The sequence below is a fragment of the Bombina bombina genome, chromosome 2, assembly GCF_027579735.1.
Source record: "Bombina bombina isolate aBomBom1 chromosome 2, aBomBom1.pri, whole genome shotgun sequence".
Classification (NCBI taxonomy): domain Eukaryota; kingdom Metazoa; phylum Chordata; class Amphibia; order Anura; family Bombinatoridae; genus Bombina; species Bombina bombina.
In genome coordinates, this window is record NC_069500.1 from 935,800,449 (window position 1) to 935,826,876 (window position 26,428).

A 26,428-nucleotide genomic window follows, 5' to 3' on the forward strand; every position below is an offset into this window, starting at 1 on the left:
AAATGGGTTGAGCTTCCATGGAAATAATATCTCCTTATTGTATCACTTTCTGTACACACATGTCTTTTTTTATATTATCTCTGTCTGTATACCAAAGCCCAATCCAATACTTAAAGGGACAGTCTACACCAGAATGTTTATTGTTTTAAAAGATAGATAATCCCTTTATTACCCATTTCCCAGTTTTGCATATCCAACACAGTTATAATAATATACTTTTAACCTCTGTGATTATCTTGTATCTAAGCCTCTGCAAACTGCCCCTTTTTCAGTTCTTTTGACAGACTTGCAGTCTAGCCAATCAGTGCCTGCTTCCAGATTACTTCACGTGCACGAGCACAGTGTTATCTATATGAAATATGTGAACTAACACCCTCTAGTGGTGAAAAACTGTTAAAATGCAATCTGAAAGAGGTGGGCTTCAAGGTCTAAGAAATTAGCATATGAACCTCCTAGGTTAAGCTTTCAACTAAGAATACCAAGATAACAAAGCAAAATTGGTGATAAAAGTAAATTGGAAAATTGTTTAAAATTACATGCTCTATCTGAATCATTAAACTTTATTTTGGCCTAGACTGTCCCTTTAAAGAGAATGATTGAAAAATAACATTTTATTTCTTATCTCTCCTACCTCCCCCTGGGAGTGTTATTAATTCTGCTTGTAATGCTTACACAGATTTTGTATAGCCTATACTTAATTATAGAAACTTTCAGTATAGGTAGGGATACCACAAGCAAAATCAGTTATTTTAAATGCAGATATAAAGGTAAACACACTATTTGTAAACAATTTTAATACAATACAGCAGGTAAAATGGATTGTTTGGGAACAAATTAAAGAGGGGGAAAATTAAGGTTATATTGTCCCTGTAAGTAATAGTTTTTAGTAAAAGGGTAATAATAGTTAATGTTTTAATCAAAATGCTGAACATTTCATCTTTGCAAGTGTTTAGAACGGTCAAAGGGCTATAAGGCAAAAATGTTTGTTACATGTGAAATTTAACCTGGTAGTTAAACATCAAGAGGCCTGAGAGTAAATGTTTGTTATATGTAGCTTATTAACTTATTGAATTGTAACTCAATCTAAATGTTATTATAACTATTATCTTGTTTCTTTAATATGTTTTGGCTAGTTAAAGGGACATGCTTACAGGTAACCAACCATATGTTTCTCTCTGATAAACGTGTTAAATACACAGTAAAATATGCACAGGTGCTGCTGCTAGCTTTTAGCAGTAGCACTTGCTACTACTGTAACTTTAGTTTAAGATGTTCAGCTGCTCCTCTGCTGGCCCCATAGAAAATAAGGGAGTTAATTTACTTCCGTTAACCAAAATTTTTTTTTCAAAATTCGACTGAACTAAACACAACCCCATTAACTAATATTGGTCAAAATGAGATAATTATTTATCCAAAACCAATTTACTTTGCCTGTGCACATCTAATAATTAGTATAGAAAGTAGTATATGAAATATCTCATAGTAACTATGTGCATTTTTGTAGATTTTTATTGTATTCTCAATTATTCCCTTTTTCTCTTTGTTTTCCCCAGAGGCCGCTAGTCGGGCGATTGTTCAGTTTCTGGAGATCAACCAGAGTGAAGAAACCAGTCGTGGTTGGATGCTACTGACGGTGATCAACCTGTTAGCGTCGTCAGGACAGGTTAGTGAAGAGATGGCTTTATGTATATAAATCACTTATCTTAAAGGGACTCTTAAAGGGATTTTCAACGTGTGCGAGTGTAAACATAAGAACTGTGATTTACATGATACAGGGGGCAGGGAAATGGAAACATTTTGAAAATTGTCCATCTGCAGCTTATTTTAAAATCAAAGAAAGTGCTGTTGTCTTTCTATTACAAATGTTGTTGGTTATGAATTTTAAAATGTATTTAATGGTCTTTTATTGTATGTTCTTTTTCTGAATTAAACAATGTTTTCTTCTATGGCTTGCCAAGGTATATCTCCCTCCACTAACATAGTCATGGGAGCTGTCTGTATAAGCCAGTGAGCATTAGAAAAAGTAAATAACTGATACTGCAGTATTAGTTTCAATTTAAAGGGGCAGTCTAGGCCAAAATAAACTTTCATGATTCAGATAGAGCATGTAATGTTAAACAATTTTCCAATTTACTTTTATCACCAATTTTGCTTTGTTCTTTTGGTATTCTTAGTTGAAAGCTTAACCTAGGAGGTTCATATGCTAATTTCTTAGACCTTGAAGCCCATCTCTTTTCAGATTGCATTTTAACAGTTTTTCACCACTAGAGGGTGTTAGTTCACGTATTTCATATAGATAACACTGCTCGTGCATGTGAAGTTATCGGGGAGCAGGCACTGATTGGCTAGACTGCAAGTCTGTCAAAAGAACTGAAAAAAGGGGCAGTTTGCAGAGGCTTAGATACAAGATAATCACAGAGGTTAAAAGTATATTATTATAACTGTGTTGGTTATGCAAAACTGGGGAATGGGTAATAAAGGGATTATATATCTTTTAAAACCATAAAAATTCTGGTGTAGACTGTCCCTTTAAGTTTTTCCACAATATACTACCTTTAAAGGGACAGTATACACCAATTTCCATATAACTGCATGTAATACACACTATTATAAAGAACAATATGCACAGATATTGATCTAAAAATCCAGTATAAAACGTTTTAAAAAATGACTTTAAAGCTCCCAGTTTAGCACTGTTGATGAGGCTTTTCTGGGACACCCAGTGAAAGGGGCTGGGGAATGAGAACAGCAGACACTCCCCCCTTCCCTGTATATGAAGAGCCGCCGGAATCTGTAGACATCAGTATATGTGTAAAACTTTGGGGCTTGGTTAGGAGTCTGAAAATCACCACAATGTTATTAACAAGTAAGCAAAACTAACTATACATTGTTACAAAAACACTCCCAGATGGGCTATATAAATAGATTTACAAAACATTTGAGCAAAGAAAAATCTAGTGTACAATGTCACTTTAACTAGATAGTAGCAATTTAGGTAAAAGTGTATTTTCTTGGCTCATTACATTTGGTAGTATTGGTACAGACCTACATTTTTGGAATCCTGTGAAAAAATAAGTACATTTTTAGAAAAGCACAGGAAATACAGGCTGTGTGGTTAAAATTACTATAAATGTAAAAATCTTGAATTTAAATAAAGAGAAGTGCTCAATTAACTAACCTGTTTAAAGGGACACTGTACCCAAAAATTTTCTTTCGTGATTCACATTGAGCATGACATTTTAAGCAACTTTCTAATTTACTCCTATTATCAAATTTTCTTCATTCTCTTGGTATCTTTATTTGAAATGCAAGAATGTAAGTTTAGATGCCGGCCCATTTTTGGTGAACAACCTGGGTTGTCCTTGCTGATTGGTGGATAAATTCATCCACCAATAAAAAAGTGCTGTCCAGAGTACTGAAACCAAAAAAAAGCTTAGATGCCTTCTTTTTCAAAAAATGAACGAAGAAAAATTGATAATAGGAGTAAATTAGAAAGTTGCTTAAAATCGCATGCTCTTTCTGAATTACAAAAGAAAAAATTTGGGTACAGTGTCCCTTTAATGACCATTTAAAAAATTTGATATTTAGCTACAGTCATTTCTTCTTTTCTTTTTTGTGCTTTGTAGTTGATTTTTTTGCCCTCACTTATTTTAATAGTTTCAGCTTTTAGTATTGTAAATGAAAGAACCATTAAAGCTAAGACATGTTTGTGAACCAATGAATTAGATTTGTGCTATTATTCTTATATATTTTCTTGTGAGTTTGGCAATACAAAGAGAGAGAAAAAAAAGGAACACATATTTATCTCTTGCTTCTCTTGAATGTTTTATATAAAAAGTAACTGCTATGGGAACTGGTGGAAAGAAGTATGAAATAGCCTAAAGAAAAAGTGTAATTGGTTTTCAGCCTTTAACCATTTTTTCTCTTGATTTTTGTTCACATGTATTTTATTTTCTAAGCTACTGGGTGCAGCCAGGCATGATATTAGTTAGCTGAAGCATACAGTATTACAGTATATCTTTGCTGGCAAATGGTAGTTGCCTTGGCAAAACAAAATTAGACACACCCATTAGGATTCAAAAACTGAATCTAGTGTGTTAAAGAGATAATAAACCCCAATTTTTTTCTTTCATGATTCAGATAGAGCATGGAATTTTCTGAACCAAAAATGGTTCGGCTCCTAAGCTTAATTGCTGCTTTTCAAATAAAGACATAAGTTCCAAACAAAGGACTAATAACTCCTAATCACCACTATATTAAGGATGAAGATAAAGTCTGTATAATGGTGTCTGGTGCTATGCGGTATTATATAAGCAGTACAGTATTATATAAGCAGTCCACATATAAGTGTAAGGTGCTAGAGTGCAAACATGCCTACTTTCCAGGATAGTATTCAACTGAACCACGCCCTATTGCCTTTCTTACCGGATTCTGTAGGGTCTCCTCTCGAACACTGCAATCTTTACCTGCCTCTCTGAGTGTTCCGGGGACTTCTCCGGTGTGACTGGCGTCCTCATGGACCTGTTTGCATCAGTCGGCCCCTCCCATTCTCAGAAGGTGACGTGCAGTGGCGCTCCTCCTATAGCAACCAAACATCTGCTCCACACCCACCAAAGCCAACACAATATGTAGCGGATAAGCTGGCAATGTATACGTGGAAAAAAACGAAGAGATCCGGCAACAATTAAAATCCAAAATTTATTTCAAAGGTTAAAACAGAATAACATATTCCAGGAGGATGCTGCAAACAGCTAAGTTCAAGCACGCAGTGTGGCACAAATGGCCAAGCTTTTGGCAATCCCTTACATGGGAAAGACCTTGTTCGGACCGCTTTGGCAGAAATTATCTCTGATATCACTGGTGGTAAAGGTTCTTTTCTGCCTCAAGACAAGAGCAATACATCGAAAGAGCGCAAGACTAATTTTCGTTCCTTTAGTAATTTCGGAGGTAAGTCTTCCCCTGCTTCTACCAAACAGGAGCAATCCAAGCCCGCATGGAAGCCTGGGTAGTCCTGGAGCAAGGGAAAACAATCAGAGAAACCCTCATCTGAATCAAAGTCGGCATGAAGGGGTTGCCCCCGATCCCGGGATCAGATCAAGTGGGGGGCAGACTCTCTCTCTCTCTCTCTCTCAGTTCGCGCAGGCTTGGAAGCGAGATGTTCCAGACCCGTGGGCGGTGGACATTGTCTCTCAGGAGTACAAGTTAGAGTTCAAAACCTTTCCTCCCAGGGGCAGGTTCCACCTGTCAAGATTATCTGTAGACCAGATAAAAAGAGAGGCCTTCTTGAACTGTGTGCAGGACCTTTCCCTTCTGGGAGTGATAGTGCCTGTTCCAAGTCAGGAACAAGGTCTCAGGTTCTATTCAAACCTGTTTGTGGTTCCAAAAAAATAGGGAACTTTCAGGCCCATTCTAGATCTAAAGCTGCTAAACAAGTTCCTCAGAGTGCCGTCCTTCAAGATGGAGACAATCCGCCCCATCCTGCCCCTGATTCAGGAGGGTCAATTCATGACCACCATAGACCTGAAGGATGCGTATCTACACGTTCCCATTCACAGGGATCATCACAAATATCTGAGGTTTGCTTATCTAGACAAACCTTTCCAATTTGTGGCACTTCCATTTGGCCTTGCTACAGCTCTCAGGATTTTCTCAAAGGTCCTGGGGACTCTATTGACAGTAGTTTGGTCCCAAGGAATTGCAGTGGCACCTTATTTGGATGACATTCTGATTCAGGCGCCCTCCTTTCAACTAGCAGAATCTCAGACAGACGCTTTTGGCGTTCCCACGGTTGGAAGATCTATCTGGGAAAAGTTCTCTGGTTCCGTATACAAGAGTGACCTTTATAGGAACCATTATAGATTCTCTAGCTATGAGGATTTTTCTGACGGAGGAAGAGCCAAGATTTTGCCTGCTTGTCTGTCTCTACAGTCGGTGACACGACCATCAGTGGCCCAATGCATGGAGGTAATTGGGTTGATGGTAGCATCCATGGACATAGTGCCGTTTGCTTGGTTCCATTTGAGGCCTCTGCAGCTAAGCATTCTTGCTCAGTGGAACAGGAAATATTCAGATCAATCTCAGAGAATAGTTCTGGATCAATCAATAAATAACTCCCTACTGTAGTGGCTGTCACAAGAAAATCTGTCCCAAGGGACGTGTTTTCAGAAACCCTCCTGGGTGATCGTGACCATGAATGCCAGCCTGTTAGGTGGAGTGCAGTCTGGAACTTGTTGAAGGTGCAGGGACTTTGGTCTCAGGAAGAATCTGTTCTCCCCATAAACATTCTTGACTTGAGAGCGATCTTAAATGCCCTGATGGCTTGGCCTCAGCTCAGTTTATCAGGTTCCAGATGGACAATATAACCTCAGTGGCCTACATCAACCACCAAGGGGGAACTCAGAGTTCCTTAGCCATGAAAGAAGTGGCACGGATCATCAAGCGGTCGGAGGATCACAATTGCTTCCTATCTGCTATCCACATTCCAGGAGTGGACAATTGGGAAGTGGATTTTCCATCCCGGAGAGTGGGAACTACATCCAGAAGTTAACAGGTTAACAGGTTAACAACCAAATGGGGTTTACCAATATTGGATCTGATGGCGTCTTGTCAAAACACCAAGCTTTCAAAGTACGGATTGAGGTCGAGGAGCCTTTCTGATAGATGCTCTGGCAGTTCCTTGGAACTTCAGGTTGGCATATCTCTTTCCTCCGTTCGTTCTCCTTCTGCGAGTCATCGCTCGGATCAAGCAGGAGAGAGCATTAGTGATTCTTATAGCTCCTGCGGGGCCTTGCAGGATCTGGTATGCATCTCTAGTAGAAATGTCGTCTCTACCTCCGTGGAGACTCCCGCTGAGGAAGTACCTTTCTTTTACAAGATATGACGAGTCCACGGATTTCATCCTTGTGGGATATCTTCACAGGACCTCAGGAGGAAGAGAGGACCTCTTGACACTGTGAATTATCTTGCTGTTCCTCAGCATGGAGGTAATTGACTGTACTTTGCCTTTTTTTTGTTTGTTCTCTATCAGAGATTAGGGGCTAAAAGGCTTCTCTTTCACAATATGCAGATTCTCATTAGTTAAAACGAGAACCAACACATTGTTATTTCTTGCAGACATTCTAGAAGGGATAAACTAGAAGCGCTGGGGAATGGATGGTGTTTTTGCACTGTATACGTTATTGGGCACTCTATGTTTAATGGTGGCAGGTGTAAAACATTAGAGGTGGCTGACGCTGGAGATTTTGGCATATGTATTAGACTGTTTAGGCTCCGGTTAATGGCAGTTCAGTGTGATATATACGCCATGGAGCTGCGGAGTTATGTTGCGCAACGAAGGCGGGGCTTCCTGTTCGTGCGCTTGCTGCGCAGTATCCCTTCTGTTCATGCACCGGATGGCAGCAGGTTCTCAAGGGCCTTAAGTTCGCTTGTGGTACAATATTTTCAAACGATCGTAAAGCAAGTGGGGGCAGGTAGGAGCCGCGGCGAGGTGACTATTCTTTTTGGTAAAAGGCATAACAACTCAGGGGCAATACTTAATAAATCTACTTATTTGCTTATCGCATAGTAGCAGATTTTATTATTTAAAGACAGTACTTTATTTTTATTATATATCTGTGAATTGACCAAGATTGCTTTGTTTGTTCTATTATCATGGATGAACTTGAACAAAGTACATGCCTTATGTCTTTAGATGCCATTGTGGAACCCCCAGTTACGCTTTGTCCTCCATGTATTGAGAGGGCATTAGAGTGTAGAGAGAAAATTTTCTTTAATAAAGATATGTCTAATGAAAGTCCTCAGACTGATGAGACTCAGGGTATGCCGCAACTTTCTCCCAAAGCGTCACAGCCTTTAACGCCCATGCAAGTAACGCCATGTTCTTCCACGGCGTCTGCGTCATTTACTCTGCAGGATATGGCTGCAGTTATGTCATCCACTCTTACAGAAGTTTTATCTAAGTTGCCGGTATTACAGGGCAAACGTAGTAGAAGAGAGACCCAGGTGGGCCATGCAACTTCTGATGCTTTGATGGCGATCTCCGATGTACCCTCCCAGGGCTCTGAGGGGGGGGGGGGGGGGTAGGGAGGCTCTGTCTGAAGGGGAACTGTCTGACTCAGGTAGTGCTTTACCTCAGACAGATTTGGACGTGTTGTCCTTCAGATTTAAGCTTGAACACCTTCGCCTGTTACTGCGGGAGGTTCTGATGACTCTGGACGACTGTGACTCCATTGTGGTCCCTCCAGAGAAATTGTGTAAGATGGACAAGTATTTAGAGGTTCCATCTTATTCTGACGTTTTTCCAGTTCCTAAGAGAATTTCGGAAATTATTACTAGGAAATGGGAAAGACCAGGTATCCCGTTCTCACCTTCCCCTATTTTTAAGAAAATGTACCCTATACCTGACACCGTTCGGGATTCTTGGCAAACGGTCCCTAAGGTGGAGGGAGCTATTTCTACCCTGGCTAAGCGTACGACTATCCCTATTGAGGACAGTTGTGCTTTCAAAGACCCTATGGATAAAAAGTTGGAGGGTCTTCTAAAAAAGCTATTTGTTCACCAAGGGTTTCTATTACAACCGACGGCCTGCATTGTACCAGTCACAACTGTGGCTGTCTTTTGGTTTGACGCCTTAGAAGAGTCTCTTAAGGCGGAGATTTCCTTGGAGGAAATAATGGATAGAATTAAGGCCCTTAAGCTGGCTAATTCTTTTGTTACGGATGCCGCCTTTCAGATCGCCAAATAGGCGGCTAAGAATGCAGGATTTTCCATTTTAGCGCGCAGAGCTTTATGGTTAAAATCCTGGTCTGCGGATGTGTCCTCTAAATCCAAACGTTTGGCTATTCCTTTCAAGGGAAAGACCCTATTCGGGCCTGACTTGAAAGAGATAATTTCTGACATTACGGGAGGTAAGGGTCACCTCCTACCTCAGGATAAAACATCCAAGCAGAGGGGTAGACAGAGTAATTTTCGTTCCTTTCGAAATTTCAAGGGGGTCCCCTCTTCCGCTAAACAGGAAGGGAATTTTGCACAAGCCAAGTCTGTCTGGAGACCCATCCAGGCTTGGAAGGGTAAACAACCCAAGAAGCCCGCTGCTGCTCCCAAGACAGCATGAAGGGGCGGCCCCCGATCCGGGAGCGGATCTAGTAGGGGGCAGACTTTCTCTCTTTGTCCAGGCTTGGATAAGAGACGTTCAGGATCCTTAGACACTAGAAATCGTGTGTCAGGGGTATCAGTTGGAGTTCAAATATTCCTTCCCAAGGGGAAGGTTTTTTCTTTCACAATTGTCTGTAGACCAGATAAAGAGAGAGGCGTTCTTACGCTGTGTAGAAGACCTCTCCACCATGGGAGTAATTTGCCCCATACCAATACAGGGGCAGGGGTTTTACTCAAATCTTTTCGTGGTTCCCAAAAAAGAGGGAACATTCCAACCCATTTTAGATCTCAAGAGTCTAAACAAGTTTCTCAGAGTTCCATCCTTCAAGATGGAGACTATTCGGACAATTCTTCCATTGATCCAGGAGGGTCAATATATGACTACCGTGTACTTAAAGGATGCATATCTTCATATTCCTATCCTCAAAGATCATCACCAATTCCTAAGGTTTGCCTTCCTGGACAAACATTTTCAGTTTGTGGCTCTTCCTTTCGGGCTGGCCACGGCACCCAGGATCTTCACAAAGGCTCTGGGGTCTTTGCTAGCGGTTCTCAGACCACGGGGCATTGCAGTGGCGCCTTATCTGGAAGATATTCTGATTCAGGCGTCGTCTTATCAACTGACAAAGTCTCATACCAACATGGTTCTGTGCTTTCTAAGGACTCACGGGTGGAAGGTGAATCTAGAAAAGAGTTCACTAATCCCGCAGACAAGGGTTCCTTTCCTGGGAACTCCAATAGACTCTACATCCATGAAAATCTTCCTGACGGAAGTCAGAAAGTTAAAGATTCTGAATACATGCCAAGCCCTTCAAGCCAATCCTCGGCCAACAGTGGCTCAGTGCATGGAGGTAATTGGATAGATGGTGGTGGCAATGGACATCAACTGAGCATGCTCAGACAGTGGAATGGAGATTATGCAGATTTGTCTCCTCAGATAGCTCTGGATCAGGAGGCAAGAGACTCTCTTCTTTGGTGGTTGTCGCTGGATCATCTGTCCCAAGGGACATGCTTCCGCAGACCCTCATGGGTGATTGTGACAACAGACGCCAGTCTGCTAGGATGGGGTGCAGTCTGGAATTCCCTGAAGGCTCAGGGTGTGTGGACTCGGTCGGCGTCTCTACTTCCAATCAATATTCTGGAGATGAGGGCAATATTCAATGCTCTTCAGGCTTGGCCTCAGTTGGCGTCGGACAAATTCATCCGGTTTCATTCGAACAACATCACAACTGTGGCTTACATCAATCATCAGGGAGGAACAAGGAGTTCCTTAGCGATGACAGAAGTATCCAAGATAATTTGGTGGGCGGAGACTCACTTGTTATCTGTCAGCAATCTACATCCCAGGAGTGGACAACTGGGAGGCGGATTTTTTGAGCAGACAAACATTTCATCCGGGGGAATGCGAACTCCATCCGGAGGTCTTTGCCACCCTGATTCTCAGGTGGGGCAGACCGGATTTGGATCTGATGACGTCTAGTCAGAATGCCAAGCTTCCAAGATACGGATCCAGGTCCAGGGATCCTCAGGCCGACCTGATAGATGCCTTGGCAGTGCCTTGGTCGTTCAACCTAGCTTATGCGTTTCCTCAGTTTGCTCTCCTTCCCAGGGTGATTGCACGGATCAAACAGGAAAAAGCTTTGGTGATTCTAATCGCTCCTGCGTGGCCTCGCAGGACTTGGTATGCCGATCTGGTGGACATGTCCTCTCTGCCGCCGTGGAAGCTTCCACTGAGGCAGGACCTTCTCATTCAAGGACCCTTCCATCATCCGAATCTAATTTCTCTGCAGCTGACTGCTTGGAGATTGAACGCTTGATTTTATCTAAGCGAGGGTTCTCCGAGTCGGTCATTGATACCTTGATTCAGGCGCGCAAGCCTGTTACTAGAAACATTTACCATAAGATATAGCGTAAATATCTTTATTGGTGTGAATCCAAGGGCTACTTATGGAGTAGGGTTAGGATTCCAAGAATTTTATCTTTTCTCCAAGAAGGATTGGAGAAAGGGTTGTCAGCAAGTTCCTTAAAGGGACAGATTTCTGTTTTGTCTATTTTGCTACACAAGCGTCTGGCAGATGTTCCAGATGTTCAATCTTTTTGTCAGGCCCTGACTAGAATCCGGCCTGTGTTTAGACCAATTGCTCCTCCTTAGAGTTTGAATTTAGTTCTGAAAGTTCTTCAAGGGGTTCTGTTTGAACCTATGCATTCCATAGATATTGTTATTATTTTTGAAATTTTTATTTTTGGTTGCTATTTCTTCTGCTCGCAGAGTTTCTGAGCTTTCGGCATTACAATGTGATTCTCCTTATCTTATTTTCCATTCTGATAAAGTGGTGTTACGTACCAAACCTGGTTTTCTTCCTAAGGTTGTTTCCAGCAAGAATATTAATCAGGAAATTATTGTTCCTTCATTATGTCCTGATCCTTCTTCTAAGAAGGAGCATCTGTTACATAACTTGGAAGTGGTCCGTGCCCTGAAGTTTTAATGCAGGCGAATAAAGATTTCCGTCAATCTTCTTCATTATTTGTTGTGTTCTCTGGGAAACGTAGGGGTCAGAAAGCTACGGCTACCTCTCTTTCTTTTTGGCTGAAGAGTATCATCCGTTTTGCATATGAAACTGCTGGACAGCAGCCTCCTGAAAGAATTACAGCTCATTCTACTAGGGCTGTGGCTTCCTCATGGGCATTTAAAAACGATGCTTCTGTTGAACAGATTTGCAAGGCTGCAACTTGGTTGTCTCTTCACACTTTTTCCAAATTTCACAAATTTGATACTTTTGCCTCTTCCGAGGTTGTTTTTGGGAGAAAGGTTCTTCAAGCAGTGGTGCCTTCCGTTTAGGTTCATGTCTTGTCCCTCCCTTTCATCCGTGTCCTATAGCTTTGGTATTGTATCCCACAAGTAAGGATGAAATCCGTGGACTCGTCATATCTTATAAAAGAAAAGGAAATTTATGCTTACCTGATAAATTTGTTTATTTTACAATATGACGAGTCCACGGCCCTCCCTGTCATTTTTCTAAGACAGATTTTTATGTTATTTTTTGTTAAACTTCAGTCGCCTCTGGTCCTTGGCTTTTCCTTTCTCTTCCTAAATTCGATCGAATGACTGGGTTGGGGGGGAAGGGAGGAGCTATTTATGCAGCTCTGCTGTGGAGCTCTTTGCCGCCTCCTGCTGACCAGGAGGCGATATCCCACAAGTAAGGATGAAATCCGTGGACTCGTTATATCGTAAAATAAACACATTTATCAGGTAAGCATAAATTTCCTTTTTTCTTCAGTGACCCTTCCGTGATCCAAACTTAGTTTCTCTGAAGCTAACTGCTTGGAGATTGAACGCTTGATTTTAGCTAAGGGTGGATTTTCTGAGTCGGTCATTGAGACCATGATTCAGGCTCGTAAGCCTGTCACTAGAAAGATTTGCCATAAGATATGGTGTAAATATCTTTATTGAGTCTAAAGGATATTCTTGGAGTAAGGTTAGGATCCACTAGAATATAATACATTAACAAGTTAGTCCAATATACTTTAGGATTGAAATTGTATTGCCAAGCATCATCTTTTGGGCAGCTATGTAAACATATTTTAAAAAATCTGCTAGCTAACTGTCTATTATAGATAAGGATTTAAATGAGTAAAGAATTCATATGAGCTTAAGTTACTAGAGGCTTATTCCCTAAATATCTATAAATGTTTTGAAAATGATGACCAGCACATTAGAAAAGCAAGAAAAGTTAAAGGGACATGAAACCCAAATTTTTTCTTTCGTGATTTAAAAAGAGCATGTGATTTTAAACAACTTTCTAATTTACTTTTATTATCTAATTTGCTTCATTCTCTTTATATACTTTGCTAAAAAGCATATCTAGATAGGCTCAGTGGATGCTGATTGGTTGCTGCACATAGATGCCTCGTGGGATTGGCTCACCAATGTGCATTGCTATTTCTTTAACAAAGGATATCTAAAGAATGAAGCAAATTAGATAATAGAAGTATTTTGGAATGTTGTTTAAAATTGTATTCTCTACTTGAATCATGGTAGAAATGTTTTGGGTTTAGTGTCCCTTTAATCTATTTCTAAATAAAATGCACATCACATTAAATAATAAGAGTTCAAAACTGAAACCTAGTGTGAATACATACAGTTTGGATACAGAATTAAAACTTTTAGAAGTTATACAAGAATATCCTCTGTAGACAAATATATATGAATTTAATCATAATTAATAGATAGCAGTTCTTTTGGTAGCTGGAAACGAAAAGGTTAATCCTACACAAGTGTTTTAAATAAAGCAATTAATATCCGGGCAAATGAAATCACAGCAAATCCTAGGAGCCATTTTGGCTATCATGTATATAAGGAGGGAATTTATAACGTATTTTTATGTCTATGAATAAGGCCAGGGGGGCCGAAACGCGTTAGACAGCTAAGGGGATGAGCTGTGACTAAATTGTGGATTTTAAGCATATTCTATATGTAACAAATAAAATTTTGACTTTTTAACTTAAGAGCTATGTCTGACTCGCTGGTGTACTAAAGTTCTTTGTGTTTATAGGATCCCAAGGATCTTGTCCTTTCTCCAGGAAGGCCTTGAGAAGGGATTATCTGTCGGTACCCTTAAAGGTCAGATTTTTTCTTTATCTACTCTGTTGCAAGCGTGTGGCGGACGTGCCTGATGTCCAATCCTTTTATCAGGCTCTGGTCAGAATCAGGCCTGTGTTTAAATCCGTTGCTCCACCTTGGAGCCTTAATTTGGTTCTTAAGTGTTAAAACAGGCTCTGTTTGAGCCTATGCATTGCATAGATATTAAGTTATTGTCTTGGAAAGTTTTGTTTCTTATTGCTATTTCTTCTGCTTGGAGGGTTTCTGAACTCTCAGCTTTGAATTGTGATTCTCCTTATCTCATATTTCATGCAGATCAGGCAGTTCTCCGTACTAAGGTTGTTTCGGACAGAAATATTAATCAGGAAATTGTTGTTCATTCTCTCTGTACTAATCCTTCTCATAAAGAGCGTTTGTTGCACAACTTAGATGTTGGCGGGCTCTTAAATTTTATCTGCAGGCTACGAATGACTTTCGTCAGTCTTCTGCATTGTTTGTTTGTTTTTCTGGTAAACGTAAGGGTCAGAAAGCTACTGCCACTTCTTTTATTCTTTGGTTAAGAAGTATTTTCTCCAACATAGGTGTGTCCGGTCCACGGCGTCATCCTTACTTGTGGGATATTCTCTTCCCCAACAGGAAATGGCAAAGAGCCCAGCAAAGCTGGTCACATGATCCCTCCTAGGCTCCGCCTTCCCCAGTCATTCTCTTTGCCGTTGTACAGGCAACATCTCCACGGAGATGGCTTAGAGTTTTTTAGTGTTTAACTGTAGTTTTTATTATTCAATCAAGAGTTTGTTATTTTAAAATAGTGCTGGTATGTACTATTTACTCTGAAACAGAAAAGAGATGAAGATTTCTGTTTGTAAGAGGAAAATGATTTTAGCAACCGTTACTAAAATCGATGGCTGTTTCCACACAGGACTGTTGAGAGGAATTAACTTCAGTTGGGGGAACAGTGAGCAGACTTTTGCTGCTTGAGGTATGACACATTCTAACAAGACGATGTAATGCTGGAAGCTGTCATTTTCCCTATGGGATCCGGTAAGCCATTTTTATTACAGAAAGAAAAAAAAAGGGCTTCACAAGGGCTTTTTAAGACTGTAGACATTTTCTGGGCTAAATCGATTTATATATAAACATATTTTATACTCCATAGCCTTGAGGAATTATTTTAATCTTGGGAATTATGTAGAATAACCGGCAGGCACTGTATTGGACACCTTATTCTCTAGGGGCTTTCCCTAATCATAGGCAGAGTCTCATTTTCGCGCCTCTATTGCGCACTTGTTTTTGAGAAGCATGACATGCAGATGCATGTGTGAGGAGCTCTAATACATAGAAAAGACTTTCTGAAGGCGTCATTTGGTATCGTATTCCCCTTTGGGCTTGGTTGGGTCTCAGCAAAGCAGATACCAGGGACTGTAAAGGGGTTAAAGTTAAAAACGGCTCCGGTTCCGTTATTTTAAGGGTTAAAGCTTCCAAATTTGGTGTGCAATACTTTTAAGGCTTTAAGACACTGTGGTGAAATTTTGGTGAATTTTGAACAATTCCTTCATACTTTTTCGCAATTGCAGTAATAAAGTGTGTTCAGTTTAAAATTTAAAGTGACAGTAACGGTTTATTTTAAAACGTTTTTTGTACTTTGTTATCAAGTTTTTGCCTGTTTAACATGTCTGAACTACCAGATAGACTGTGTTCTGAATGTGGGGAAGCCAAGGTTCCTTCTCTTTTAAATAGATGTGATTTATGTGACACAAAATTTAGAGAAAATGATGCCCAAGATGATTCCTCAAGTGAGGGGAGTAAGCATGGTACTGCATCATCCCCTCCTTCGTCTACACCAGTCTTGCCCACACAGGAGGCCCCTAGTACATCTAGCGCGCCAATACTCCTTACTATGCAACAATTAACGGCTGTAATGGATAATTCTATCAAAAACATTTTAGCCAAAATGCCCACTTATCAGCGAAAGCGCGACTGCTCTGTTTTAGAAAATACTGAAGAGCATGAGGACGCTGATGATATTGGTTCTGAAGGGCCCCTACACCAGTCTGAGGGGGCCAGGGAGGTTTTGTCTGAGGGAGAAATTTCAGATTCAGGGAAAATTTCTCAACAAGCTGAACCTGATGTGATTACATTTAAATTTAAATTGGAACATCTCCGCGCTCTGCTTAAGGAGGTGTTATCCACTCTGGATGATTGTGAGAATTTGGTCATTCCAGAGAAACTATGTAAAATGGACAAGTTCCTAGAGGTCCCGGGGCCCCCCGAAGCTTTTCCTATACCCAAGCGGGTGGCGGACATTGTAAATAAAGAATGGGAAAGGCCTGGTATACCTTTCGTCCCTCCCCCCATATTTAAAAAATTGTTTCCTATGGTCGACCCCAGAAAGGACTTATGGCAGACAGTCCCCAAGGTCGAGGGGGCGGTTTCTACTCTAAACAAACGCACCACTATACCCATAGAAGATAGTTGTGCTTTCAAAGATCCTATGGATAAAAAATTAGAAGGTTTGCTTAAAAAGATGTTTGTTCAGCAAGGTTACCTTCTACAACCAATTTCATGCATTGTTCCTGTCACTACAGCAGCGTGTTTCTGGTTCGATGAGCTAGAAAAGGCGCTCAATAATAATTCTTCTTCTTATGAGGAGATTATGGACAGAATTCATGCTCTCAAATTGGCTAATTCTTTCACCCTAGACGCCACTTTGCAATTGGCTAGGTTAGCGGTGAAAAATTCTGGTTTTGCTATTGTGGCGCGCAGAGCGCTTTGGTTAAAATCTTGGTCAGCGGATGCGTCTTCCAAGAACAAATTGCTTAACATTCCTTTCAAGGGGAAAACGCTGTTTGGCCCTGACTTGAAAGAGATTATCTCTGATATCACTGGGGGCAAGGGCCACGCCCTTCCTCAGGATAGGTCTTTCAAGGCCAAAAATAAACCTAATTTTCGTCCCTTTCGCAGAAACGGACCAGCCCCAAGTGCTACGTCCTCTAAGCAAGAGGGTAATACTTCTCAAGCCAAGCCAGCCTGGAGACCAATGCAAGGCTGGAACAAAGGAAAGCAGGCCAAGAAACCTGCCACTGCTACCAAGACAGCATGAGATGTTGGCCCCCGATCCGGGACCGGATCTGGTGGGGGGCAGACTCTCTCTCTTCGCTCAGGCTTGGGCAAGAGATGTTCTGGATCCTTGGGCACTAGAAATAGTCTCCCAAGGTTATCTTCTGGAATTCAAGGGGCTTCCCCCAAGGGGGAGGTTCCACAGGTCTCAATTGTCTTCAGACCACATAAAAAGACAGGCATTCTTACATTGTGTAGAAGACCTGTTAAAAATGGGAGTGATTCATCCTGTTCCTTTAGGAGAACAAGGGATGGGGTTCTACTCCAATCTGTTCGTAGTTCCCAAAAAAGAGGGAACATTCAGACCAATCTTAGATCTCAAGATCCTAAACAAGTTTCTCAAGGTTCCATCGTTCAAAATGGAAACCATTCGAACAATTCTTCCTTCCATCCAGGAAGGTCAATTCATGACCACGGTGGATTTAAAGGATGCGTATCTACATATTCCTATCCACAAGGAACATCATCGGTTCCTAAGGTTCGCATTCCTGGACAAGCATTACCAGTTTGTGGCACTTCCGTTCGGATTAGCCACTGCTCCAAGGATTTTCACAAAGGTACTAGGGTCCCTTCTAGCGGTGCTAAGACCAAGGGGCATTGCAGTAGTACCTTACTTGGACGACATTCTGATTCAAGCGTCGTCCCTTCCTCAAGCAAAGGCTCACACGGACATTGTCCTGGCCTTTCTCAGATCTCACGGGTGGAAAGTGAACGTAGAAAAAAGTTCTCTATCTCCGTCAACAAGGGTTCCCTTCTTGGGAACAATAATAGACTCCTTAGAAATGAGGATTTTTCTGACAGAGGCCAGAAAATCAAAACTTCTAAACTCTTGTCAAATACTTCATTCTGTTCCTCTTCCTTCCATAGCGCAGTGCATGGAAGTAATAGGTTTGATGGTAGCGGCAATGGACATAGTTCCTTTTGCGCAAATTCATCTAAGACCATTACAACTGTGCATGCTCAGTCAGTGGAATGGGGACTATACAGACTTGTCTCCGACGATACAAGTAGATCAGAGGACCAGAGATTCACTCCGTTGGTGGCTGTCCCTGGACAACCTGTCACAGGGGATGAGCTTCCGCAGACCAGAGTGGGTCATTGTCACGACCGACGCCAGTCTGGTGGGCTGGGGCGCGGTCTGGGGACCCCTGAAAGCTCAGGGTCTTTGGTCTCGGGAAGAATCTCTTCTCCCGATAAATATTCTGGAACTGAGAGCGATATTCAATGCTCTCAAGGCTTGGCCTCAGCTAGCAAAGGCCAAGTTCATACGGTTTCAATCAGACAACATGACGACTGTTGCGTACATCAACCATCAGGGGGGAACAAGGAGTTCCCTGGCGATGGAAGAAGTGACCAAAATCATTCAATGGGCGGAGACTCACTCCTGCCACTTGTCTGCAATCCACATCCCAGGAGTGGAAAATTGGGAAGCGGATTTTCTGAGTCGTCAGACATTTCATCCGGGGGAGTGGGAACTCCATCCGGAAATCTTTGCCCAAATTACTCAATTGTGGGGCATTCCAGACATGGATCTGATGGCCTCTCGTCAGAACTTCAAGGTTCCTTGCTACGGGTCCAGATCCAGGGATCCCAAGGCGACTCTAGTGGATGCACTAGTAGCACCTTGGACCTTCAAACTAGCTTATGTATTCCCGCCGTTTCCTCTCATCCCCAGGCTGGTAGCCAGGATCAATCAGGAGAGGGCATCGGTGATCTTGATAGCTCCTGCGTGGCCACGTAGGACTTGGTATGCAGACCTGGTGAATATGTCATCGGCTCCACCATGGAAGCTACCTTTGAGACGAGACCTTCTTGTTCAAGGTCCGTTCGAACATCCGAATCTGGTCTCACTCCAACTGACTGCTTGGAGATTGAACGCTTGATCTTATCAAAGCGAGGGTTCTCAGATTCTGTCATTGATATTCTTGTTCAGGCCAGAAAGCCTGTAACTAGAAAAATTTACCACAAAATATGGAAAAAATATATCTGTTGGTGTGAATCTAAAGGATTCCCTTGGGACAAGGTAAAAATTCCTAAGATTCTATCCTTTCTTCAAGAAGGTTTGGAGAAAGGATTATCTGCAAGTTCCTTGAAGGGACAGATTTCTGCCTTGTCTGTGTTACTTCACAAAAAGCTGGCAGCTGTGCCAGATGTTCAAGCCTTTGTTCAGGCTCTGGTTAGAATCAAGCCTGTTTACAAACCTTTGACTCCTCCTTGGAGTCTCAATTTAGTTCTTTCAGTTCTTCAGGGGGTTCCGTTTGAACCCTTACATTCCGTTGATATTAAGTTATTATCTTGGAAAGTTTTGTTTTTGGTTACAATTTCTTCTGCTAGAAGAGTTTCAGAATTATCTGCTCTGCAGTGTTCTCCTCCTTATCTGGTGTTCCATGCAGATAAGGTGGTTTTACGTACTAAACCTGGTTTTCTTCCGAAAGTTGTTTCTAACAAAAACATTAACCAGGAGATAGTCGTGCCTTCTTTGTGTCCGAATCCAGTTTCAAAGAAGGAACGTTTGTTGCACAATTTGGATGTTGTTCGTGCTCTAAAATTCTATTTAGATGCTACAAAGGATTTTAGACAAACATCTTCCTTGTTTGTTGTTTATTCTGGTAAAAGGAGAGGTCAAAAAGCAACTTCTACCTCTCTCTCTTTTTGGATTAAAAGCATCATCAGATTGGCTTATGAGACTGCCGGACGGCAGCCTCCTGAAAGAATCACAGCTCATTCCACTAGGGCTGTGGCTTCCACATGGGCCTTCAAGAACGAGGCTTCTGTTGATCAGATATGTAAGGCAGCGACTTGGTCATCACTGCACACTTTTACTAAATTTTACAAGTTTGATACTTTTGCTTCTTCTGAGGCTATTTTTGGGAGAAAGGTTTTGCAAGCCGTGGTGCCTTCCATCTAGGTGACCTGATTTGCTCCCTCCCTTCATCCGTGTCCTAAAGCTTTGGTATTGGTTCCCACAAGTAAGGATGACGCCGTGGACCGGACACACCTATGTTGTACAAAACAGAATTTATGTTTACCTGATAAATTACTTTCTCCAACGGTGTGTCGGGTCCACGGCCCGCCCTGGTTTTTTAATCAGGTCTGATAATTTATTTTCTTTAACTACAGTCACCACGGTATCATATGGTTTCTCCTATGCAAATATTCCTCCTTTACGTCGGTCGAATGACTGGGGAAGGCGGAGCCTAGGAGGGATCATGTGACCAGCTTTGCTGGGCTCTTTGCCATTTCCTGTTGGGGAAGAGAATATCCCACAAGTAAGGATGACGCCGTGGACCGGACACACCGTTGGAGAAAGTAATTTATCAGGTAAACATAAATTCTGTTATTCGTTTGGCATATGAGACTGCTGGACAGCAGCCTCCTTAAAGAATTACAGCTCATTCCACCAGGGCGATGTCTTCTTCGTGGGCCTTCAAGAATGAGGTGTCTGTTGAACAGATCTGTAAGGCTGCGACCTGGTCTTCTTTGCACACTTTTTCTAAATTCTTTAAATTCTATACTTTTGCCTCGGCTGAGGCTTCCTTTGGGAGAAAGGTTCTTCAAGCAGTGGTGCCTTCTGTTTCGGTTACCTGTCTTATCCCTCCCTTATCATCTGTGTCCTCTAGCTTGGGTATTGATTCCCAACAGTAATTGATGATCCCGTGAACTCACCATGTCATAAGAAAGAAAACCAAATTTATGCTTACCTGATATTTATTTATTTCTTGACACAGTGAGTCCACGGCCCTCCCTGTTTTTTGTCAGACAGTTTTGTTTATAAAAACCTCAGGCACCTCTGCACCTTGTGTTACTTCCTTTATCTCCTTTTCCTTCATGTGAATGACTGGGGTTTGTGGGAAGGGAAGTGATACTTAACAGCTTTGCTGTGGTGCTCTTTGCCTCCTCCTGCTGGCCAGGAGTGATATTCCCAGCAGTAATTGATGATCCCGTGGACTCACCGTGTCAAGAAAGAAATACATTTATCAGGTAAACATAAATTTGTTTTTTTATCTCTGGGATTATCTTGCATCTAAGCCTCTGCAGACTGTCCCCTTATTTCAGTTCTTTTGAAACGCATGCTTTTTAGCCAATCAGTGCTGACTTCTAGGTAACTTCACGGGCATGAGCACAATGCTATCTATATGGCACACATGAATGAATGCACTCTAGATGTGAAAAACTAACAACATGCATTGAGATAAGAGCCAGCCTTAAAGGGCTTAGAAATTAGAATATGAGCTTACCTAGGTTTAGCTTTACCAATAAAAACAAAGCAAATGTAATGATAAAAGTAAATTTGAAAGTTGTTTAAAATTACATGCCCTATCTGAATCATGAAAGTTTAATTTTGACTAGACTGTCCCTTGAAAGGTATAGAAAGGTCAAAATTAAAATTTGTATGTCAGTTTTAAATAGAAGCATTTTTGCCATATGCTTCCATAAACCAAAATGCTTATAGTAAAGCTATTATTGTACCTAACCCCAGTGGGATGCGTACATATGCTGTGAGTTCACGAGCATTCAAACACCACACCTCAGAGTCAACAGTGGCTTGTATGACACAAATTAAAGTGACATTATACACCCCCCAAAAAATATGGGCTATTTAAATAAATCATTCAAAGTAGATTACGTTTGTAATTGACATGTATTAGCAATTTTGCTGCTAAAGCTTCTAAAAATAATGATAAACCTTGCAGTGATTTCACCAACTATGAATACGTCCATAATACACACAGCTAGACTGCAAGGCTTTTTCCCTTAATACCTAACTAGTTTCCTTATAGCCAGCCCCCATTTGCTGGAGCTGTCTGTGTAATGTTTAATCCCCTTACCTCGCACTTTGCAAAACCATTACCGGCCGGATCAAAACTTTAATTCCATTAAAATAATAAAGGAGTTAAATATTTAAAAACCAATGACAATAGCAAATACATAATGTTACAAGAGTAATAGATAGTGGCATACATGCTATTACTTTTCACCTATTTATATTTATGTGTAACCTCATATACGCATTTATTGCACTTCATAACATGTACAAAAGATGGATAACTCTTGCCGGACAGAGGATGCTCTCTGTTTTATTGTTCTACTCGCGCTCCCAGGGACACGTATATTTCCCTACAGAAAGAATATATCAGGCAATATAGGAAGTAAGCAGTTTTACTGTGTGAATGCATCACGTATCCTATGCACTGCATGGTATAGCGATGTGTACAGACTGAGCTCTGCTGCTTGTTATCACTCACTAGGAGAAGCGCACACCACGAACACACACACAAAAATCAGCACCCATTTGCTCATCATCATGGAACTAACGACCAACTGGCTTCAAAGTCTCTACCATACTCACGTAATATAATATCACGTAATACGGGTTTATGGTGTAGATTAATGGGTTTTTTTTTTTCCAGTGCCAGGTCTTTTGCCACTTGTAATATGGCTGCAACAACTTCATACATTCCCTACATGAGTACTTCTGGGTACAAGAGGGAGCATAGCAGAGACTTTGAAGCCAGTTGAAGTGGAAGTATTTTACAAAAATGATTCTATGTGAAATCGAAATGCATTCATGCACATTTTAATTTTATTTCTTTCCCTTGTTGTCTAGACAGGTTGACGGGTTCCTTTTTTTTTTTTTTTATATTGAAATATCTTTATTGAAGTCCCTAGTATCATGGAACAGCCATCAGACAATCACTAACTCATATATGTATATACTATGAACGCTTGCACATGCTCAGTAGAAGTCTGTGCCCCATATAGTGTGCACATAAAAATTGATAATGGACGTAAACTGAAAAGTTATTTAAAATGACATGCTTTATCTGAATCATGAAAGTTTACTTTTGACTTTGTTTCTTTAAGGAAGTCCAAATTATTAATTTTTAGTTGATCTAAATTTCTGATTGATTTCAATTTCAAGCCTGCAGCTTCCTCCAATCATTGTGTGCCCCATTTTGGAAGCCGGATCGTCATCAATATGCTATTGAAAGCAGGAGCTGTGGGCGGAGGATTGACGTTATGTTTACCATAAGGCAAAGATAAGTACAATGTCATTGTAAAGTTTAATGAATGAAAGTGCCCCAGTTTTTCAGATTATTTTTAGTTACCGGGCACTTATTCATTTAACTTTACAATCACTTTAAAATAGAACTAAGGTAGACACCTCAGACACTGGTAATGGGGTTTCTGCAGTTATTGCTGAAATTCCATGTCAAGGAATAATTATTCATCTTAAATAAGGAGTGTTCTGAAATAAAAAAACTGAATTTCTCCAACATTGGTGTGTCCGGTCCACGGCGTCATCCATAACTTGTGGGAATATCTCTTCCCCAACAGGAAATGGCAAAGAGTACAGCAAAAGCTGTCCATATAGTCCCTCCTAGGCTCCGCCCACCCCAGTCATTCTCTTTGCCGTTGCACAGGCAACATCTCCACGGAGATGGTGAAGAGTATGTGGTGTTTAGTTGTAGTTTTTTATTCTACTATCAAGAGTTTGTTATTTTAAAATAGTGCTGGTATGTACTATTTACTCTGAAACAGAAAAAGATGAAGAGTTCTGTTTGTGAGAGGAATATGATTTTAGCAGCAGTAACTAAAATCGTTTGCTGTTTCCACATAGGACTGTTGAGATGAAATAACTTCAGTTGGGGGAAACAGTTAGCAGACTTTTCTGCTTAAGGTATGACTAGCCATATTTCTAACAAGACTGTGTAATGCTGGAAGGCTGTCATTTCCCCTCATGGGGACCGGTAAGCCATTTTCTTAGTCTCAAACAGAATAAAGGGCTTAATATGGGCTATAAAACTGGTAGACACTTTTATGGGCTAGATCGATTGCTTTATTTGGGCATTTTATACAGTTTGATGTTGAAATTCACACTTATAAACTTTGGGGAACGTTTTTTAACGTCAGGCACTAGTTTAGACACCTTCCCAGTCAGGAAGGGCCTTCTCTGTAGTAGGCTGAGCCTCATTTTCGCGCCATTACTGTGCAGTTACTTTTGAGAGCAGGACATGCAGCTGCATGTGTGTGGATCTGAAAGTAGTTGAAAAGGTTCCTAGAAGGCTTCATTTGGTATCGTATACCCCCCTGGGTTTGGTAAAGTCGCAGCAAAGGCTGTAGCTGGGACTGTAGAGGGGTTAGAACTGTAACCGGCTCCGGTTTCTTCATTTTAAGGGTTAAGGGTCTGAAACTTGGGGTGCAATGCTTTGAATGCTTTAAGACACTGTGGTGAAATTTTGGTAAATTTTTAACAATTCCTTCATAGTTTTTTACATATTCAGTAATAAAGTGTGCCCTGTTTAAAATTTAAAGAGACAGTAACGGTTTTGTTTTAAAACGGTTTTTGTACTTTATTGACAAGTTTAAGCCTGTTTAACATGTCTGTACCTTCAGATAAGCTATGTTCTGTATGTATGGAAGCCAATGTGTCTCCCCCTTCAAAATTGTGTGATAATTGTGCCATAGCGTCCAAACAAAGTAAGGACAGTACTGCCACAGATAGTAAAGTTGCCCAAGATAATTCATCAGATGAAGGGAGTAGACATAGTTCTACATCATCTCGTTCTGTGTCTACACCAGTTTTGCCCACGCAGGAGACCCCTAGTACTTCTAGCGCGCCAATGCTTGTTACTATGCAACAATTGACGGCAGTAATGGATAACTCCATAGCAAATATTTTATCCAAAATGCCTGCATTTCAGAGAAAGCTCGATTGCTCTGTTTTAAACACTGTAGAGCAGGAGGGCGCTGATGATAATTGCTCTGTCATACCCTCACACCAATCTGAAGGGGCCATGAGGGAGGTTTTGTCAGATGGGGAAATTTCAGATTCAGGTAGAATTTCTCAACAGGCAGAACCTGATGTTGTGACATTTAAATTTAAATTAGAGCATCTCCGCGCACTGCTTAAGGAGGTGTTATCTACTCTGGATGATTGTGACAACCTGGTCATTCCAGAAAAATTGTGCAAGATGGACAAGTTCCTAGAGGTTCCGGTGCACCCCGACGCTTTTCCTATATCCAAGCGGGTGGCGGACATAGTGAATAAGGAGTGGGAGAAGCCCGGCATACCTTTTGTCCCCCCTCCTATATTTAAGAAATTGTTTCCTATGGTCGACCCCAGAAAGGACTTATGGCAGACAGTCCCTAAGGTCGAGGGGGCAGTTTCTACACTAAACAAGCGCACTACTATTCCTATCGAGGATAATTGTGCTTTCAAAGATCCTATGGATAAAAAATTGGAAGGTTTGCTTAAAAAGATTTTTGTACAGCAAGGTTACCTCCTGCAACCCATTTCGTGCATTGTTCCTGTCACTACAGCAGCGTGGTTCTGGTTCGAGGAACTAGAAAAGTCGCTCAGTAGAGAGACTCCGTATGAGGAGGTTATGGACAGAGTTCATCCACTTAAGTTAGCTAATTCTTTTATTTTAGATGCCGCTTTGCAGTTAGCTAGATTAGCGGCGAAAAATTCTGGGTTTGCAATTGTGGCGCGTAGAGCGCTTTGGCTAAAGTCTTGGTCAGCGGATGTATCTTCCAAGACAAAATTGCTTAATATCCCCTTCAAGGGTAAAACTCTTTTTGGGCCAGAATTGAAAGAGATTATCTCAGACATCACTGGGGGTAAGGGCCACGCCCTCCCACAAGATAGGCCTTTCAAAGCCAAGAATAAGTCTAATTTTCGTTCCTTTCGCAATTTCAGGAACGGACCGGCCTCCAACTCTGCAACCTCTAAGCAAGAGGGTAATGCTTCGCAAACCAAACCAGCTTGGAAACCGATGCAAGGCTGGAACAAGGGTAAGCAGGCCAAGAAGCCTGCTGCTGCTGCTAACAAAACAGCATGAAGGAGTAGCCACCGATCCGGGACCGGATCTAGTAGGGGGCAGACTCTCTCTCTTCGCTCAGGCTTGGGCAAGAGATGTTCAGGATCCCTGGGCACTAGAAATAGTTTCTCAGGGTTATCTTCTGGAATTCAAGGAACTACCCCCAAGGGGAAGGTTCCACATGTCTCACTTATCTTCAAACCAAATAAAGAGACAGGCATTCTTACATTGTGTAGAAGACCTGTTAAAAATGGGAGTGATACACCCAGTTCCAACCGTGGAACAAGGAATGGGGTTTTACTCAAATCTGTTTGTAGTTCCCAAAAAAGAGGGAACTTTCATACCAATTCTGGATTTAAAGATCCTAAACAAATTTCTCAGAGTGCCATCGTTGAAAATGGAAACCATTCGAACGATTTTACCTACAATCCAGGAGGGTCAATTTATGACTACCGTGGATCTAAAGGATGCGTATCTACATATTCCTATCCACAAAGATCATCATCAGTTCCTAAGGATCGCCTTTCTGGACAAACATTACCAGTTTGTGGCTCTCCCATTCGGGCTAGCCACTGCTCCAAGGATTTTCACAAAGGTACTCGGGTCCCTTCTAGCGGTTCTAAGACCAAGGGGCATTGCAGTGGCACCTTACTTGGATGACATTCTGATACAAGCGTCGTCTCTTTCAAAGGCAAAGGCTCACACAGACATCGTTCTGGCCTTTCTCAGATCT

At 41.4% G+C, this 26,428-nt stretch overlaps 1 protein-coding gene across 5 annotated transcripts in view; it reads left to right on the forward strand.

Moving 5' to 3' along the window:
- The window catches only part of WDFY3 (WD repeat and FYVE domain containing 3), an 840,855-nt gene that overhangs the window by 320,137 nt on the left and 494,290 nt on the right, over positions 1 to 26,428 (forward strand). For all 5 annotated transcript variants that reach the window (XM_053703393.1, XM_053703396.1, XM_053703395.1 and 2 more), the window contains exon 5: positions 1,554 to 1,663. In XM_053703393.1, the coding sequence (XP_053559368.1) occupies positions 1,554 to 1,663 (110 nt within the window). The remainder of the gene's footprint in view (positions 1 to 1,553; positions 1,664 to 26,428) is intronic.